This window comes from Cygnus olor, chromosome 10 (assembly GCF_009769625.2).
Source record: "Cygnus olor isolate bCygOlo1 chromosome 10, bCygOlo1.pri.v2, whole genome shotgun sequence".
NCBI lineage: Eukaryota > Metazoa > Chordata > Aves > Anseriformes > Anatidae > Cygnus > Cygnus olor.
Window position 1 is genome coordinate 7,783,501 of NC_049178.1, and position 19,794 is coordinate 7,803,294.

The 19,794-nt window shown below is 43.6% G+C and overlaps 1 protein-coding gene across 4 annotated transcripts in view; it reads right to left on the reverse strand.

Moving 5' to 3' along the window:
• The window catches only part of SFMBT1 (Scm like with four mbt domains 1), a 92,325-nt gene that overhangs the window by 26,806 nt on the left and 45,725 nt on the right, over positions 1-19,794 (reverse strand). For 3 of the 4 annotated variants that reach the window (XM_040569278.1, XM_040569277.1, XM_040569279.1), the window contains 2 exons: positions 10,196-10,352; positions 4,254-4,348 (listed from right to left, as the gene is read on the reverse strand). In XM_040569278.1, the coding sequence (XP_040425212.1) occupies positions 4,254-4,348; positions 10,196-10,223 (123 nt within the window). In that variant the 5' untranslated portion in view covers positions 10,224-10,352. Of the gene's footprint in view, positions 1-4,253; positions 4,349-10,195; positions 10,353-10,715; positions 10,964-19,794 lie in introns of those variants that run through there. The other variant, XM_040569280.1, reaches the window with a different exon arrangement.

Sequence of the window (19,794 nt, forward strand, 5' to 3'; positions counted from 1 at the left end):
TCCCCCATCACAGAAAGGCTTTCCAACTCACAGCTGGGCTGTCCAGCTAGACAGAGCTAAAAGTCAAACTCAGCAGCACAACCTTGACTTTTTGTGTTAAACTATTTCTTTCGACCTCTTCGGACAAAGAGCCTACTTAAAGTATATACACCTGCTTTTTAATGATGCTGTTGTCTCTGTTACCGTGCTCATTTAAGAAGGCACAAACCTGCACAAATTGCAGAACAAGGACTTTTAATGTCTCTGTTCAAGAATCTAAATAATTCTGTGTGCGACACTGTTACATAAATTGTACAGATTAACAAAAACAGCATGCAGTTTTTCAGTGAACTTATGTCTTGCCAATAGCTGAGTGCCAAATAGTGTATACGCTCTGTGTGTGTGCTGTGTGAAGGAGAGGAATCCAACTGCATGGTACTCAGATATTGAGATGTGAACTTCAGAAGGGAAGGCAAAACATTAAGTTCCTTGCATTCCTAGTTTTGCCAGCTCAAAGACTCCTGTAAGGACAAAAGGATCCTGCCCTGCTCCCACTATGAAGTACTTCCAAGCTACACTTAATGCCGTAGCCTCAGTCTTTATTAAACATCTAACATGTCAATTCCCTGCTCTCGGCCAAATGTAACTGGTATTTTCTTTCTTCAATGGTCCCAAGTTCCATTTCCTCTTTGAATTAACTGCAAGAAAGGCTTTCAGTACAATGCAGATGTGGTAGATGTTTTCTGGGTTATTTATTACCAGTTCTGTGCTGACGGTTCAGTAACTGCCACAGCTATTACAGTCTCATCAGCCAGCACATACTGGTTTGCTAAAAATAAAACTAAGAGAACAACATCAGAACGAAAAGCATATGCCTCTGTTGTTAACTGTTCACATCCTTTAGGTTGATATCCCTCACTTAGAGAATCCCCTTCATAAAAACAAATCAGCAGGACCCAATACCTGCAGTCTTTCTGAAGTAGTATTACAGGGGTAATCTCTTTGAAAAGGCAATTGCCTTGCTGAAGAGATGTTATTAAAGACTTCGGATTTCAATTCCCATGAGAGGTCACTAGCAACACAAGGCCCGAGGAACTGGGAAACCTGCACAGCTCTCTCTACCTGAACTTTCAGCAAAGCCTCGTGGCATAGAGAACTGTATTCAAGGAAACCAACAGCAACAGATGGAGCTTTCCCTGAAGTCAGGTACATTTTTCAAATGCTGTCATGTATACTCCCGCTGGATACAGCAGAGACCAAGAAGTTAGCACCCTCTTCTGGCAGCTGGGCAAGATGACACCGCTGAGAGGTTTAAAGCACAAAACTTCCTTCCTAATTTAGGCTGGATCACTGGGAAGGCTGGCTAGCAGGAGATGCTGTGCAGGAGCTCTGCGAATATTTTCTTCAGAGCAGTGGGTTCGAGAGCAGCAGCTTCCTGCTGCACATCTGGCAAGCTGAGAGCGCCACCGAGCACCTGGTGACATTCAGCTTAGGCACCCTGATCCCCAACCCCTCCTTCCCATCAAGTACCACCCCCTACTTTGTGGCCCTTTGTGCTTGGACCAGGGAAATCTGATTCGTCTCAGGAAGAGAATGCTAAAGAACAAAGAAAATGTTATTAAAAGCATGCAAGAACACACAGCAAGCACATATCCTCGGACAATGCTGAGCACTAACTTATTTTGTAATACATATTTGCACACACATACAAGTTGCAGAAGGGAATTCAAGAAGAGCATTAAACCGTTCCAAAGAAAGTTTACTTAGACTTAGGGTGGGATAACAGCACTGGCATCCGCTGCAACTCTGGGTTCCTAAACTCTGCTTCCTACTAGACTGTAAGCAAAACAATCCCTTGGATCTCAGTATTGTTTAATTTGTAAAACACAAACAAATTAAACATTAGAACATGTTTAACTTGAGAAAGCAGCATACATTTTCCAATGTGTCTTGCTCATAGTAACAGCAAAACCTTCAAAATTAATATAAGCTCTCATTTGCAAGACTAGTTCTTTGCTAACACAGGCTGTGTTATTATGGATTGTTTTCCTGACTTGCGTGTGTACTCTCCCTATGATGTGGGTGAGGTATTTCTCATCCACTGCTCATAATGGAAGGCTGGTCACAGTCTCACTATTCCAGCATTTCAGAAGAACCAAACAAAAACCTTAAGCTTCCATTTAAAATTTATTTATAGTTGATGCAACACCTTTTTCTCTTGTGCCAGCATTATTCTTCAGCTTAGTTTTTTCCCACTCTGCTTTTCTGAGAGTACAAAAGCTCCCTCTCAGCTCTCCTGAATCTAGATTATAGAAATCTGACCTTCTTCATGTGAAGCAACAAGCACTGCACAGATCTAGCTGCAAGGACCACCAGTCTCTAGCACAGATACATCAGTGCCTGTATGCCCTCTGCTGAAAATCTCTCACCTGATGTATCCTGAACCACACTAACACTTTTAGGGCTCCCGCTACCCACTGGGAGACACCGAGGTTATCCTCCTCTACCTTTCCCAACTGTTACCTTCTAATGGACAGCAGAAATGCTGAACACATGACCTCGCACCGTTGAATTTCTATTAACAGCAAGATCTAAGGGATGTGACTCTGCTGTAAATATCCTCCCTTCTCTGCTTGTCAGTTCTGTGTCAGCATTAACTTAAAACAATTTTCTTTATGCCAATCATATTATGGAGAACATCAAAATTGGCCTCTGGACAAATTCTAGGGGAGCTCTGCTCGTCAACGCCTGACAGTTCCCCTTCTGATTTAACCCGCAGCCATCTATTTCCCCGCTCCTCCACGTGCCCCCTGCAGCTCTCCTGCCTGCATCCCTGTGCGGGCACGGAGCCGGGCCAGCTCTGCGGGCTCTGCTCCTCCTTGGTTTTGTCCACAAGAGGGCACCCAAGGCAGCAGAAAGGACTCGGTGACACTGCTTTGTCCACACTCGCTCCCTAAAGCACGCTCCCTAAAGCACTCTCCCAAGCGGTTATTGCTTAAACAAGCAAAGCCCTGCAGTGTTCTACACATGTAAGGGATAATGACAATTAAAAACGTGGATTTTTTTTTTTAACCTAATTGTATTGACCACGGCCACAGTGGTCAGACCTCTTGTTTGGCCTGGCTGAGAGGGCAAAGGGTGGTGTGCAGGGGTAACAAAGTCACCCAAGGTGGTCTCCTGCTGATTAACAAAACAGAGCTGTCATGTTAATTCAGCTGGCCACTACGATAAGGCTGGCATTACAATTTGTTTGTATGCCTGAGCTGTGAGCAGGCTTCTTTTAATGGAGATCAAACAAGGCAAAGCACACCAAAGGAGCAGGCAGACAGCACCTCTCACTGCTCCTACAAAAGGCCACTGCTCCAACTCGATGCCACTCCTCAATGTGGGCTGTGCAAGCACCACTGCTGAATAAGCTTGCTCCTGCTAGAACCTTCGTAAACTAAGAAATAAAAACAAATGTAAGGTCTCTCCTCTCCAGAAACGCGATACCTGAAAGCTTATACGGAGCAAAGAACTTAACAACTGTAGCGTAAGGAAGAGTCTCTGCAAAGCCTACATTTACTGTGGATCTTTACTAATAACACAAGTGCTGTATTTTAATAGATTCTTTAATATTTTGCAGCTCACTTTCACTGATGTCCTAGTACAGCAAGCCACACTTCAGTTGTCATCCAATGGGACGGTGCAGTTCTGAAGTTCACCAACAAAAGACTTAAAACATCCAAAGGCAAAGCCACGGGCTTATCTAGACTTCATCCCATCCACTAAGCCTTGTGATCCTAATCAGTTTTCTAACTATTAAAGTCAAGTGTTCAACAGAGCTATTGTTTTCCCCTTGGCCTCTTTGAGAACCATCATTAAAACTTTCTTGGAGAGCACATCTGAATTCTGCTATTCAAGAACCATACGGCACCATTCTCTGAAGCGCAGCTACTCCATAGCAGTTGACTAGTAGAAATCCCCAAAGAAAAGAGACTGGCCAGTTCAGTCTTCATGAGAAAAATCAAGCTTATCCTCTGGTGCAGAAAAGACAAGGGACCCCTTAACTTTCAGCACATGGGGATGGGATTACCCTGTGCTATGTACAAACGAGATGACGACAAACAATAATAAAAAAAAGAAATTCCGCATTTCTCATTACTCTAGGAAATGTGATTTTAGTTAGTCTTCCAGATTTTAGTGCATCAACTCACTCAAAGAAACCCTAAACATTCAGCATATTAAAAAAATGACGTAGGAATTGGTAAGTAATGACACGATCCCTTACTCACATGTTTAAAAGATCCATGAGGGGCTGCGACTGCTCCTGTGTCTTCTAGATACTCATCCCAATTGAATTCCATTTCTTCCACGCCAGAACCAGCATCTGGAAGAGAAGCCAAACATCTTCTATCCAGCAACCTGTTGGCTTAAGTTTTGGCCTATTAAGAACTACAACAAAGATCACCTCTAAATGATTGACTACGCAAGTGTGCAATGAACTTCAGTTATGCATTTCGACACACAAACAATACTATTTCACCTCTTTTTGTATGTGAAGGGCACTGTAAGTTGGATCTCGTCTGGCAAATAGTGAGATCCTGAGTATTGTGGTTAAGCATAAATTGTTTATAAATCTAAGAGAGGGGAGTACAGGCATAAGCCCTGTGTTTGTATCAATAAATATTTAGGAAGAGACTAAAAAGTTCTGGGCACACCAGACCTTCAGTGTATGCAATTAAAAAACATCCAGGAAACAGCAATACCGTAAGTAATTTGAAAAGAAAGACTTTAAAAAGTTTGAAATAAAAAAAAAAAAAAGCTTTTTTAAGCAAGTATTTATTTCAGTGTGACAAAAGCACCGAGAAGGATTCAGGGTAGTTCTAAGAAAAGTAGCTCCAGACACAACTGAAATCAAGAGCCTTCAAATTAGTCACTTAAAATACCAGCTCTTAAGGTGCAACAGCTTCTTCAGAGCAAGAAAACCTCATTTCTGGATGCATTTAAAGCCAGAATGGGCTAAAACCACTCAAGCCACAGTTGTACACTCACTCATGCTGTCAGGGTAGACAGCAGCTGTAAGTGAGAGCCACACTCTACAATTTAGTCATCTTTTCTATCATTATTATCACGTCTGTCCCTCCACCCATGGTCTCCCCTTCAGTGCTTGGGAAAGAGAGCAGGGAAGTGAGCCAGTCCCCTTTTTCTCTAACGTGTAACCCACGTTCCTGGGAAGACACTGCAACCAGAACAGTTTGGATTTTACTCCCCAGTTTCGTTCACCACACAGCCCCTGTGTTTTTATTATTTTTTTCCTGCAGGCAGAGGGCAGGATGACAAGGGAGGCTTGCTCCCACCCTACGGAAGTGGCAGTTTTAACCTAGACACACGAACTACAGCTTCAGTAGCGAAAAGGCATGGCAGGGACGTGAAACAAAAGTAAAGCTTTCAATTTTCACTTTTAGACCGGTTCTACAGTCTACACCACAGCTGTCTTTGTGAATGAAGACGAGAGATGCTCACCTCTCTGTACCAGGAAACCCGGGGCCATGTTTACATGGGAACAGAGAAATCAGAGCGTGTCCGAAGTGTGGGGAGAGCTCAGCGAAGGTTACATGATGCTAACATTCCCTGTGTTCTCAGTCTTTCTTAGGACAGGTGGCAACTCTTCTTTCGAGAAGCAGTAATGTGAGTAGGAAACATTAAGTGGCCAAAAAAAAAAAAAAAAAAGGATGAAATGCTATCACATTCCCTTATCAGAGCCATGGACGTGCTGAAAATCTGCTAAGAATGCTTCACGGCACTTCTTATTCCTTCAATAGAGAGAGGCAAATATTTGCCCAGAAGTCTGAGGTACTTTAAATCATCTAAAAAACCTCTAAATTCTCAGGGTATGGTGCGTTCATTTTCTCTTCAAATGAATGTTAAGCTCATCTTTGACTTTTCATTGGAATTCTAGGAATGTTTCCCCAAATTTAAAAATACATCTTCAGATAGCTTTTGTTTGATGATGACAGTATCTGTTTTAAAAGCAGCTCATATTGCTCCCCAATCCAATTTCATTTTGCTATTTTCAAACAGAGTTGCTTATAGTGGCCTTTCACAAGCCTGAGAGCTCAAAAAATTTGGAGCTTGAGCATCATCACCAATTTTAGAGGATAATTTTTAACTTACTGCAGAAACAGACCTGGAAAAGGACAAAAGCAAGTAACTCAAAAGTAAGTACCTTGATTTAACAAATTTTGAGGGAGTAGAAAGGATAAGTCACAGAACACAGCTGCTTGCAAACTAGAGTGCAGCTGAGCCAAGTTTTGGCTGCAGGTCATTCTAAGAAAAATATAACCTCATTGAAAAAACAAAGACTTCTTAACTCATTAAAACAACATTTTACTTTAATATAGCCATCAAAATGGTTAAGTTTACAGCTGGTGAACCAAAGCGGAAAGAAACATTAGCTCGAACAGAACATTTATGGTCAGGCAAACCTCAGAATGAACTTGCTTGGACTTCGCGCTGCTCACCCTCTTCCTCCTTAGCACAAGACTGCTAAACAACAGCAACAACCCGGCTTTCATCCAGCCCCCAAAGCCCTGCGCTGCAATGTCTAAGCATACTGGTCTGCTTCGAGAGAGACGGCTCTGAGCCTTCAGTAACACGGGATCATCAGATAGCTGTCTGAGGGGCAGTTAAGCTCCTTAAATGAGGCACAGGTCACTTAACACACTGAAAGGGTCAATTAGTAACTTATGTTGCCACTTAATTGCCACAAGGAGCTCCCAGAAAGCCTGCTTGAATGCCCTTCCTGCTACCCTTTTGCCTCTAAGTAGGGTCAAAACCAGTTCCCAAACTGATCAGAGCTATCCCAGGTCCTTTTAACGCCGCTAATCCCCGGGCCCTGTAGCCTGTGTGTTTTCCTACCTCAAAGAGCCATTTCCTTCCAGGTCTGCGACGTGGGGAGAAGGGCTCAGATCGCTTTGAACCCCTTGATGGCCAAATCCAACCAGCACGCCTAGAGCTTCTCTTGAAACTAGCTTTAGGAGGCAGGCCCAGCTGATGGCCTTGTCAAGCTATGCGATACTGACTGCCCAGCTGCAGCATCCCAGGTCGTTCAGTGCTGCGCTTGCTGAATCAACATGGAACACGACAAGCTCGTTGGATACAGCTCCCAGCAAAAACACTCCACCGTGTTTCACATAGCGAGAAGTAAATTATGTTTTAATTATGGAATGGCCACATGGTAGGACTATAGAAAATAAGAAAAATCTCAGAAATCCACTACCTATTTTTCTACATCCAACTGCAGAAACACTTCAAGAGTGGGGTGAAGCACCTGCTCTCCAGCAAGACTCACATGTGCTGGAAAGCTGAGTCGGAATCCAGTTGCTTTTCTGCTTTTACTGGTAGGATACTTGCAGCGGAGCCGGGCCCTCTTTAAACGACGTCTTTGATCCGGTCCACTGATAGATTTTGGCAGGCCCTACTGCACAGCTCAGTTCTGGTGGGTTAGCAGATGCTGGGATACGCAGAGGACCGGTTTAATGAAGCTGCATTCCTGAGGGGCCATACATTTGTATTAAACATCCAAATCAATTCGAGTTCAAACTGCCCAGGCAAACCTCTTCTATTTACACCAGCAATTCAATTCTACTGTGAGAAAACTTGTAGATTAGGATGACGGATGACAACAAGTAAAAATGTGTTTTATCCATTTAATCTTAAAGCACAATTTGTTAAGTAGTGCTGTATTTGAGTACATGTATGTACTTTCCCTCTTCCTCTCCATATCCTTAATTGCTTGTGAGTTCTAAACAAGTTCTGCTTTCCACTATGTAACAGGACATATTCTTCTTTATTAGACAGGAGATTGAAGCACACATTAGTTCAGTGGCAAAGCACAACCTCGACACAGGCAGGGAGAGAAACCAGGTGTGATTCTCATCCCTGTGGCCTCACCATACAACTAGTTTTTGCCAGGAAGACTTTCAAATCAAGCTAACATATTTTGTAAGTAAAATCTGAGAAGTGTCCTACAGAGCTTCTGTGGAGAATGCACATTCACTCTGAAGGTCAGAAAATGGTAAGAATATTCAAAGTTTCCTGGATATGTATACCCCTTCCTATTTATCACTATTTCTACTAGCATTATTTTCAACATCTACTCTTCCTTTCTGGATTTAACTATGAATTACGTCCTGTTGCTCTCTGACACATACAGGTAGAGGAAGAATACCGAATTGTATCATTTGGACACAAGATGGTAGTGGAATATTAAGGACATGAGCATTTAAATATACCTACAATGGAAGCGGTCTACACCAGACTGTTTTGATCCTTGGACTGGAGTTAAATTCTCAGTGCAAATAACTTTCATGTACCTTTAACGTGATTGAGTTGATAACAGTCACATTGGACATTTAAGTACATCACATCGAAGTCTGCAAGACCTTCAGTTAAAGCTAATCTAAAGGTTTCTCACACTGAAACTTAGATATATTTAAATCTGATTTTAGTAACAGTTAATCTTTTCCTTCTATACCAGCTGCAAGGCCATGAATAAATAAAGACAGGTTAGAATTTTGGCAGCTGAGGAAGACTGTGACAAGAATGAAAGTTGTCTTTCCCACAGAAAGAGAGTGGAATCTCCAAAACCTGCTAAAATTCATCAGCTGGAAGCATGACACCAGTCAAAGGAGGGAGTGAACATCCCAGTGGTGGTTGGGACTGGTCTAAGTCAAAGCACTGCAGAAAACACTAGCCAAGGGTGCAACACCAAAACCACTGTGCTTATGTTTACATGGTGAGCATTTGCTGGAAACTGCCTTCGCACTGAACAAGTAAAGCTCTCTTCCGTTATCATCTGCTTTTCACAGCCACCTGTACGCAAACCAGACACTGAAAGGATGCTCAGGAAAATACCTGTTCAGCAATTACAAGAAACAGGGAGCCCTTCACGGCTATTCCATAAGCAGGCAGAGAGGACTGGGTGACCTCTGCAACTTTTAGAGGAAAATGGAAACATTTCAATACAGGTTTTAGTACAGATCCGTGTACAGGCCATCAGCCTGTGAACACCCTGCTGCTGACCGCATATACATCTCCTTAATGTTCTTCTCAGCCGCAAAAACTCTTTCTTACACAACCTGACAGAAGTTAGCACTTCCCAGTAGCAGAGGAAACTGCATTTGCATGTGCCTGGAGACATTCTGCATACTTGTGCATGCTGCTTTTTCTTGCTTATTTGAGGATATAACGTTGACAACAACCTGAGTGATTGGCTGTAATTAATAATCAAAAAGCCCGTTTCAGCGTCAGATAGCAGGTGTTATTCTGCCAAAAGCACTGTAGATTAAAATCATGTTTAACATTTCTTCAGTAACACAGCAATCAGACTTCCATAAAGTAGAGGTACAAAAATTACCAATGGTGAATTGTCCTATGAGAAGGGCTGCTTGTTGGACAAGTATCGAAGGAAAATAATACTCTGCAAAATCCTAACCAAATGGTTTATACTGGTAACTACAAATAAAAATTTACTTCTCATTAACTGTCCCAACACTGCACTGTGGGCAGGGACCTTCTCAAGGAGAAGGAACAAACTGTAGCAGCAAAGTCAGAAAAACAGATGGTCCCCATGCGAGCATACAACCTAAGAACTCTGTTTCAGAAAGTGGTTAGTATCCCCAGCCATCCCAGACAGACATTCTCCTCAGCCTGGTGCTTCAAGATGAACCAAAACCTGAGCTAATGTATCATAATACAACACTCTGCAGCAGGTTAGGAGCTGATGTCCCAAGCCCATCAAAGGGAGCAGCAAGGAACATCAGAAAACCGGGACAGATTACACCAGCACCACACAGCTTCGATTATCTGACTTCTTAAACCAGCAGCACAACCCTGTGAGAATATTAAGAGCAACATGAAGGCACACGAGGACAGAACAAGATAATATTAACCACTTTGACAGGCAAATGCCTTAAAATAGTAGCGATAAGCTCATCTCATGCTGGCATCATGAAGAGGAAAGACACAGCGTCTTAGAAACATAATTACTAGGGTGGGTCGGATTTTGCTCTCCTTTAAGCCAATGATACGCCTCGCTTTTGAAACAGAGCGATACCAAACTTAAGCTCAGTAGTCATAATGTATCCCACAGTAACTAAAATTTGAGCTTGCCCCACCTTGTTTGCCAAATATTTTGAGAACCTTTAGCCCCAGAGCTCCACCACTCTATTACCTGCATCATACTGCTGTTCTCCATTCATCTCCACAGTAACCCAGTGGTTATTCCAAGCAGCTAGAAGCAGGGGGATCCGAGGCTGTCACAGCTTGGTGGTCATGAGTTGTCTCCCACTTTCAATCCTGCTGGCAGCCAGGACATTCAAGAAGAGATCCTGAAGAAAAAAAAAAAAAAAGTTAGGGGTGAGTGAATTAGAAAAAGCTATTGTAAATATCTTGGCTATAATTGAAGAACTAGAAAATAACACTCTGGATGCAGTCCAGGCACTACAAAAGGAGGTAACAAGTTTGCAAAAATAGTACTCCAGAATTGAATGGTATTAGATTTATTGTTAACCTCACAAGGAGGAGCATGCGCTGTAATTAGTGCTAGTTGCTGTATGTATATAGATCAAATGGGATGAATTTAACTGATCTCAAAAATATTTGGGAAAAAAAAAAGATCCTATATAGAGTGGCTCAAGATGACACTTCCTGGGGATTTAGAAACATTTGGGAGAAAAGAACTTTGTGGTTACCTGAATGGAATTGGCTCAAACAACTATTTGTTGGTATTGTAATAATAATGGCATCGTGTATCTGTCATTCCCTGTGACATCCGAAGAAGAATATTGCGCCCTAATGTTGGGAAACTCAAGAGCGGGGTATGTGAAGAGGTGCAAAAGCAACAATAGGAGTAAGAAAAGAAGAGGGGGGAGTTGTGAGAAGCAAAGTTGTGTTTTTGCAATAGAAGGTGTTTTTGCAGTGGAAAATTCCACTAACCTTGCATATTCAAAAGTGATTGTGTGGCACAGCAGTAGGGAGTATGTTAAGCAGATAAGAGGAAGGTCCCACTGTCCCAAAACAAGGAGGATAGCTAAGAAAAACAGGATGAGCAGTACGAAATCAGTAAAAACAAAAATCACAGGCCCTCTAGTCACGAGGGAAGAAGGAAAAAAAAAAAAAAAAAAAGGAAGAGGAGTAATTAACAGTTGGTCAAATAAAATTGTACATATATGGTATAGAAGTGCGTCGAGTAGGTTGGGAACCTGTTGTACTCAGCCACTGAGGAAACAGGGAGAAATCAGGTGTTGGGTAATAGGGAATACACGGTTATGACAAACTCTTACTGTGTGCTCCTGCTTGCAGGACAGCCACCATTGCAATCGCAAATAAAATAGCCTTGCAGAAGATCTTGTCTGAGAAAATTTGTGAGAAAAATCTCAGTGTCTCCAAGGAACACAGCCCCTCTCCAATCTCTAATACGCCTCTCTGCCAATTGAGCCCCAAACTGTTTTGGTGACAGCAGGACAAAAAGAAATGCGCAGTCTGTTTTGACAAACCCACCCTACAAAGAGAGAAGCCGTACAATCATAGATGGCTGAAGCATTTAACATTTTACCATGTTAGCCCTAATCCAGAAGCTATCGTTCTGCAGAACATGCCAGAATGGCACATGTAAAAAACTAAAAACACCCCGAAGGTGGTTGTTTTTTGCACCGTGGATTCACTACACACACGCATGTGCACACACAAACTGGGTCTCACAGGCTGAAGCTATTCCTGCCCTCGATGCACACCAGGCAAAAATAACCTGTTTTTAAGCTATCAGGTTAAAGCAAACAAAGTACAGATGGCAGAAATACGCTCCTAAACATTTTATGATTAGAAGCCATGGCTTTCAAACCATTACTGCAATTCCTATGAGCAATTAAATCATTATTTCATTATTACTCGTAGAAACTGAAAAAGGACAGGTCTAAAGCAAGCCCAATACAAGTGGTTTTTACACCTGGCCCTCCAGCCCTGGAAACAAATTATTAGCTTAAAAATCATAAAAAAAAAAAAAAATCTTCAGATTTCCTTTGCATTTCTGTTGAACGCCTGGGAAGCACCTTGTTTTCCTTTTTAAACAATGTACTAGAAATGATGGAAATTTTTTAAAAACAAAGGCTGCATTTCTCACCCAAACACATTTTGAGTAACTACGGTTTACAAGAGGGAAGCCTTAAACATTTGCAAGTCTTAAATTGTCCTGAGTTTTGTACTCTTGGAGTGTCTATGAAGACTACTTGATAATCCTTAGAGAGGTTGTTTGTTTTTTCCAAGGTTTAAAAAGAAAGAAAACAGCAACAATTTTCCCCCCTACTATAGCATGGACAAATGCCCAAAAAACACAAGTTGCCTAGCAGATGGAAACAAAATCTTACTTCAAAATGAGCACCATAAATAGGTGAAAGATTCTGCGAGGTGAAAGATTCACCTTTTAGAGGTGCCACTGTGATTTCCCTTCTGAAACTGTAACTGGACTGGACACAAGATAGCTACCAATGACTAAAGATCATTTTCCATCCAACTACAACTGCTTGCAGCCTTTAAGCAGTTTTACGCAGGCTGCAGTTTCATTTGTATTGTCATTCAAATAAGCAGACTGTGAATTACAGCTGGTCTGAAAAAAATCTAACAGCATGTTTTTTCCTTTGAAAATCTGTCTACTTGTTAAAAACTGAAGAGTTTTGAAGAAGCAGCTCTGTTAAAGGGAAGTTGAGGTGGCCAGCTTGCCCGCCCCATTGCTCAGCAGTCTATCAGGGTGACCAGAGAAGGCAGCTCCCGTAACGCCAGGCTCGGGGACGGAAGGGGCAGCGTCATTGTCACTTGTGATAGCAGTATCTTCAGGCTCTCAGGGTTTGAGTGGAAAGCAAGTTCTTAAGGATGTGTCTCCCCCGTTTTGAGGCAGAGAACTTGGAAAGAAAACCAAAGGGGAAGAAAAAACCTCTCCCAAAGTAGAATCACAGAATATCCCAAGTTGGAAGGGACCCATAAGGATCATCGAGTATAGCTCCTGGCTCCACACAGGTCTATCCAAAAATTCAGACCATATGACTAAGAGCACAGTCCAAACGCTTCTTAAACTCCACCAGGCTTGGTGCAGTGACTACGTTCCTGGGGAGCCTGTTCCAGTGCGTGACAACCCTCTCGGTGAAGAACCTCTTCCTGATACCAAGCCTGAACCTCCCCTGTCACAGCTTGACACCATTCCCTCGGGTCCTATCGCTGGTCATCAGAGAGAATATATCAGCGCATGCCCCTCCACTCCCCTCATGAGGAAGCTGTAGGCCGCGATGAGGTCTCCCCTCAGCCTCCTCTTCTCCAGGCTGAACAGGCCCAGTGACCTCAGCCGCTCCTCATATGCCTTCCCCTCTAGGCCCTTCACCATCTTCGTAGCCCTCCTCTGGACACTCTCCAACAGTTTCACGTCCTTTTTGTACTGTGGTGCCCAGAACTGCACACAGTGCTCGAGGTGAGGCCGCACAGCGCAGAGTAGAGCGGGACAATCACTTGCCTGTAAGTGGAGGATTTCCACGGTGTAATTGTAAAATACTGAGTGTAGCAGGCTGCAAATGCTGGTGTGCTGAGCATGATGATGGAGCATCCAGGTTGCTAGATGGCCGCAGGTCCAACCAAACTCAAGTCATGTGTTAACTCAAAGGGAGATGCCAAAGTTGCTCTGTAGACTGAGCTTGTTTTTGGCATAAATTTTAGGGAACTGCAATGCAAAACACTGAGAGGCCCAGCTGGGCTTTCCTGCATGCAATACTGTGAGCTTCACACACAGAAAAATAAAACAAAAACTGGAACAGAATAAAGAAATATCCACCAACACTGCTCAGTGGTGTAGGAAGTTCTCTGGAACTAACAACTTGAAAACGTCCATTACCAAGTGAGGAACAAAAATCGGTGCACGTGCAAGACTAAGTATCTCATTAAGAGCTCCTTTCAAATGGGGGTATAATGCAACAAAATCCTACCATGTAGAAGATATTTATACGGCTTTATTCTTTACAGTTTCGGGAATGCTACTGGATGGAACTCAGCTGCCAGTCTGCAGTACTGCTCCCAACCTGCTCTTCTCCAGCTCAGAAAGTCTGGGTTTGGTGGATACCCACAAAGCCATCAGTTAACTCCCAATTCAGCTTTGTCCCTATGAGCAATTTACTGAGAAATTTAGCAGAGCTTAAGAGAAACAAAGCAATTTCCAACAACCACCACCTGTTTCTTACGTACCTGCCTTCCATGCTCTCAGGACAACACTGTGCAGGAAAGCCAAAGCCACGGTGTTCCCTGACCACCCCTGCTGAAGGTGGTTTCCCTCTGCAGACAGATTCGATCTAAACTTCTAGCACTACAAGATTAGGTTGCTGGTAACCTGCATGATGCTTGGCACACAGTGAAGACCTAACCTGCGATGTACTTTTTATCATTAATCAAAGTATTTCTTGATAATGACCTATAGGAAGTCTATCAGATGTCACTCTGCTAAGCCAAAACAAAGGCAATGCTGTGAAAAAAACTAATGAAGCACACAGCTCAGCAAATTTAGGGATATATCACTAGTTTCCATCAGTATAACCTTGGCAAAGTACCGTTGAAATTTAACTGAAATTAAGATATTGTTCATTTATGGTATCCAGCTCCCAGTTAACTTCTAGAACTAAACTACATGACGTAAAACTAGTTTTTTGTTGTTGTTGTTTACAATGAGGAAATATTTAAACACCCCCCCAAAATTAAGAGGCTGTTTATTTAGAAGATGCCAAATCCTGGCAGCTCCTGTTGAAGTTGATTGATATTCTGCCCAAGTTGGGTGGTTATTCAGGATTTCATAAGCAGCACTGGTATTTTATGTACACAACATTGAGAGTACTTGCAATTAGCACCCACCATGGCTGATGCTTGCAGTTTGGCACCCCAAAGATTACCTTTTGATAAACCTCGAGGGGAGGGGAGCTCAAGTGCTGCTGGAACAGAGCTGATTTGGAAATACTTTGGACTCTTCAGTCTCACTTCTGCATTTCAAACCTCCTTTCAGCACATGAAATATTCAGATGTTAGCAACTGGAGGCAGCATTAAAAACAGTTACAGTTCATTAAAGCCAGATGGCTCACTTGAATATGAAAAGAAATCAAACATAAGTTGGATGTTGAATTAAAGTAAATCAGCTGGTGTCTGAGGCTTAATATTATTTTAAAACAAAGGTGCATGAGACAACGGGGACATGCGATACTCCTAGGGACCAGGGAAGAAGCTACAGAAGGGATCGGGTTTCAGCACATTCCTTCATGCAAAGGCATCCAGCAAAATCTCCTTCAAAACCCGGTGTCTGCAGAGGGGGAGCCTCACTCCACAGAGGCAGGCAGGAAACCTGTTGCAGAGGTCTGTCAGAGCAGGGGAAGAAGTTCTTCACCATCTGAAACCTTCAGCTCGGCCACTGAGAAAAATCTACTGCCGAAGCAGGACCAAAAGAAAAGGTCCTTTTAATTATCCTTGGAGCATACCCTGGAGTGGGGAGGAGAGGATTCACACATATATACCTATGCTTTCTTACTTCAAAGATATACTAATTACATATTCCTTATGAGGAGAGAAAGCACATGCACTTCATCTAAGGCTTTCTATTACAAATTCTTTGTTGTGAGACTCATGCTTGTGGTTTAACCGTGCCCTGCTCAGCACAACTTCTGATTAGGCCCAGTGTTCACAGTAGAGATTCTTGCTGGCATTTCAGCAGAGAAACCACTCGGGACAAAAGCAGCCCTCTGCTACGCTCTCCTGTCCAACAAACATTCAGAAGGAACAAAATTTAGCACAAAGCAGGGGCAAGCGAGTGCCCAGCAGCAGCAGCCTTTCTCGGCGTGTGGTTATAAATAGGAAACAACCATGAGTGTTTACGCTTCCTTGTGCACAGTGACCCCTTCAGTGATTATTCCCTATTCATCTTACTAATGCACGAGTTCATCGTAAAAGCTCTTCTGTAGTTAACATCTGTATCTCCTATGACACAATTAGCTGGGTGGAGAGACTCTTCCTTCACGGGCGGGAAGGTGTGCACCAACACGCACACCAGTGAGCCCAGTCTCAATGCTGGGGGGGTCTGGCACGTGGTCCGAGGCTGGGAAAGGCAGCTTCATGCCTTTTTTTTTTTTTTTTTTTTTTTTTAAAAAAAACCACCTTTTCCCTAATCTAACATTATTGCAGTCAGTCATGACAAGGCACTAGCTGCCTCACTGGCTGCACGATGAGGCTGGGGTGCCACGGGAGAAGGGGGACACACTGGGATCAGGGACCTGCACACAACGGGTGCTCACACACCACACGCCTTATCGACATGGCCGCAGATCTAAGCTGGCTGAAATGCAGCTGCATGGGGTCTCTCACCGAGGAGATAAGCTCTGTGGAGAACATCAGCCCTTACGAAGACACGTTCACACTCTCTGCAAGGACAAAGGGACTCCAACCCGACAGAGCCCCTGCCAACTGTCACTGATAAAGAGCGCACCAAAAATTGGATAGGATCCTCTAGGATGACAGCTTCTTTTGAAATGTTTCTTCTGAAACAAGCTTTCTCCTGTCAGCCTTGTTTTTAAGCAGGAGAATTTGTTCAACAGAACTGTACAGCACAACCAGAACCCAACATAACAAACCACTTCGGGTAGGAGCCAACTTTATTTTCGGTCCACTTGCAATGTGCAGTACTTGATTTCCCATGACCATTGTTATGCAATCCATTACAGGTATACTGGTGAGGTTCGCATCACAGTAGCTGCAAACTCCTTTTGTTAATATTTTCAGCACAAGACAAAAGAAAGATACCCAGAAAGCAAATCTGTCAATCAGAACCAAGATCTCCAGCACTGAAGAAAACTTTCAAGCTATCAGCTACAAGGCTGCTCAGTGCAGGCTTCATTCCCTCTCTTGTAACAACACACTAACAGTACAGAAACACCCAAATCCCCTGAATTAGAGGTCAGTGTTTCCTGAAAACAGCCACATTCTTTTGGGGGAAAATGTCAAGGCCAGGTAGCCCACTGCCCTTTCAGCAGGACACTGCCAGTTACAGGCACAGCACATGAGCGGGAGGCATTTGCCCTCTTTGAAAAATCTCATCCTCAAAACCAGGACTGAAAGAGGCAAAAGCAAGCAAATATTTAGAACAGCCTTCAGTAGAAGAAATCTTTTGACAGTAGAAGAAGATCTGTGACGGTAAGGAACCATTTAAAGTTCACAGATCAGCAAAAGTCTGCACGACCACCTCGGTGACATCCGGACAAATAACTCGCCTGAACCCCACAGAGCTGCTGCCGAGGCGTTGCTCGCTCTCCTTTCCCCTGTCCAGGATTGTTTCACTCCATCCACACTGTGCACAGCAGGCACAAAACCACCCCCCCTGCTAACCGGCCACATGGAGTAGGATTCTTGCTCCTCATGTGTTTTGTGATTCAGCAACCACAATCGCACTTCTCTAAGCTCCTGTTCTACTGTGCATACTTCTTCTTCTGTTTTACTGTTTTTCTGTGCATACAGCACCAGAGGGCCCATATGCAGCTTTCAACGAGGATGACCATGCTCTCAAGTTCTTTGCTTGGGAAGCACAGCATTCTACATACCTGCTTTTATGCCTTCTTTTTCTTCTTGTGCCCCATCCTCCTGTCATTCTCCCTGCTGGGAGCCGTAGCAGGGATCCTGCTGTTCCAAGAAGGGGTCTCCAGGACACTAGGTTTGGGGCAAGCTCCGGGTTCTCTAAGCATTGTAGAGTCCGGACAGGGTTTAAGACCTTTCTTGTCCTTTAGTCTTTAGGCACCATCAGTTGAAAGCCCAGCATTTACAGATTTTCCAACCGTCAGCTCTATAAGCAAAGTACTTGACAAGCATATGCTCCCCTAGTGTCTGACCGTCCGCAAACAAAAGACAAAGTGTGAGACATCTCACTAGCTCCAATTTATGGTGGAATGTTGATTTTCTCAAGCCATTTTAAGTGCTGTCCCGTGACTAGGAAAACACAGTTCTAGTTTTCTTTCCTGTAAAAGCCACTATCTGCCACAGATCCCTTAGCTCAGCACTCTTAGCACACTCTAAATCTTTCCAAGACAGCCCTGCAATGCCCAGAATGTCAACTACAGATAGGCAAAATAAAGTTTGATGCTTCTATGACAAAGAAATAAAAATGCTACCAATGTCACTAAAGTCACAGCTGTTGAAGAAATTTTCCTGTCCAATACAGACAGAAACTTTGGGTGGACTTCCAGTTCTTTGAAGTATTTTTTTTTTACATATACATATGGCACAGTGGCTCTGTAAACACGAGCGTATTTGTTTGCTTCTGTGAGGATTTATCAGTGACAAACAGATCGCTAATTCATCCTTTACTGGAGGTGTGACCACCAACATTTTCTTTAGGCCATCTTGATAGCATGTTGGTGGCCCCACTACAAAAGCAAAACATTCCAGTATTATTCTGCTATTTAAAAAATATGTAACAGTGGTAGCTCTGCTTCCATGGTTTTTGTAGTTGCCAGACCAACTGTGACCAAATCTAGTCCGAGTCCACCACCCTCAGTTATCGCATCCCTCAGCGGTCTCTTACCATCGAGTCATGCAGCTGTGCTCCTCCCTCCGAGGCCTGGGGACAGCATCCTGCTCGCCAGCCCCTGCCCAGCAGCTCCGCCTGGTGACTCAGCCATAAGCACTTATGTTCTGGCCAACAACGCCAGCAGCAGCAACCTACAGCCATCCTTCCGGAGAATTTGTTATTTCTTTAAAAGCGTTCAGAATTTCTCACATAAAGACTGCTCTGATCTCTTTAGGAAGCCTCTACTCTTGACAACCTATCTGGTTTTTGTACTTGTGAGGACAAGATCTGTGTTTGTCTCAACACTCAGCTCCTGCTCTTCTCAAGGAAAGCTTTCCTGAAGACATGGCACAGGATCCCTATTATCTTCATGGCTGCCAAGAGTGCACGCAAGTGTTCTTATCTGAACAGCTTCTGCATGACCTTTGTGAACAAAACCCATTGAATGTGAGGATTATAAATATATATGTATACATATATATATATATGCAAATAGAACCTACTATCACCAGAGTTAGATTGATTAACTATTAAAACTTAGCATATCCCTCCACCACACCTACACTGCGACCTCCTGTGGCTGACCCGCAGCCCTCGCAGCTGCACCCTTACATTTCTGTGCTTTTCTCCAGTAAACCCATTTCCCTAGAAGCCAGCCCCAAGCTGTTTGTTCCCCCCACTGCAACAGCAAGAACAAGACTCCTCCAGAGAACTGCATTTGAAGAACGCAAACCTTACTTTCTTGTATTTCCAAAGAAATTCTCAGGAAAATATAAATGGCACAAAGGATGTGCTGGGAAGAATACCAAATGCAGCCATCAGCAGCAATTTGGGCTCACAGTAATTCGCCTGGCTCTGGAGCATGCTGCATGTTGTCCACACAAAGGCAACAACAGCGCTGCAAGCACCCACGAAGGACAGTCGGGTCAGCCCGTGCAGAGCGCACTGCACAGCGCCGCTACGCTCCTTTGCAATAATGCACGTGTTTTCCTGTCCCAAGGGCTTAGGGAAAGCCCCACTCTTTCTGCCAACTTCCCGGGGTTCGCCCCAGGCCCGTGGGCAGAACACCGAACCCTGGGATTTGCTGGAAGCAGAGCAGTAAGTTACCAACACACATTTAAAGCATCGCTTCTTCAGGCGCAGATGCCCTCAGGTCCTGGAGAGGCACCCCTATGAGGTGCTGACAGAGCAATGCCCCAGCGGCACGTCG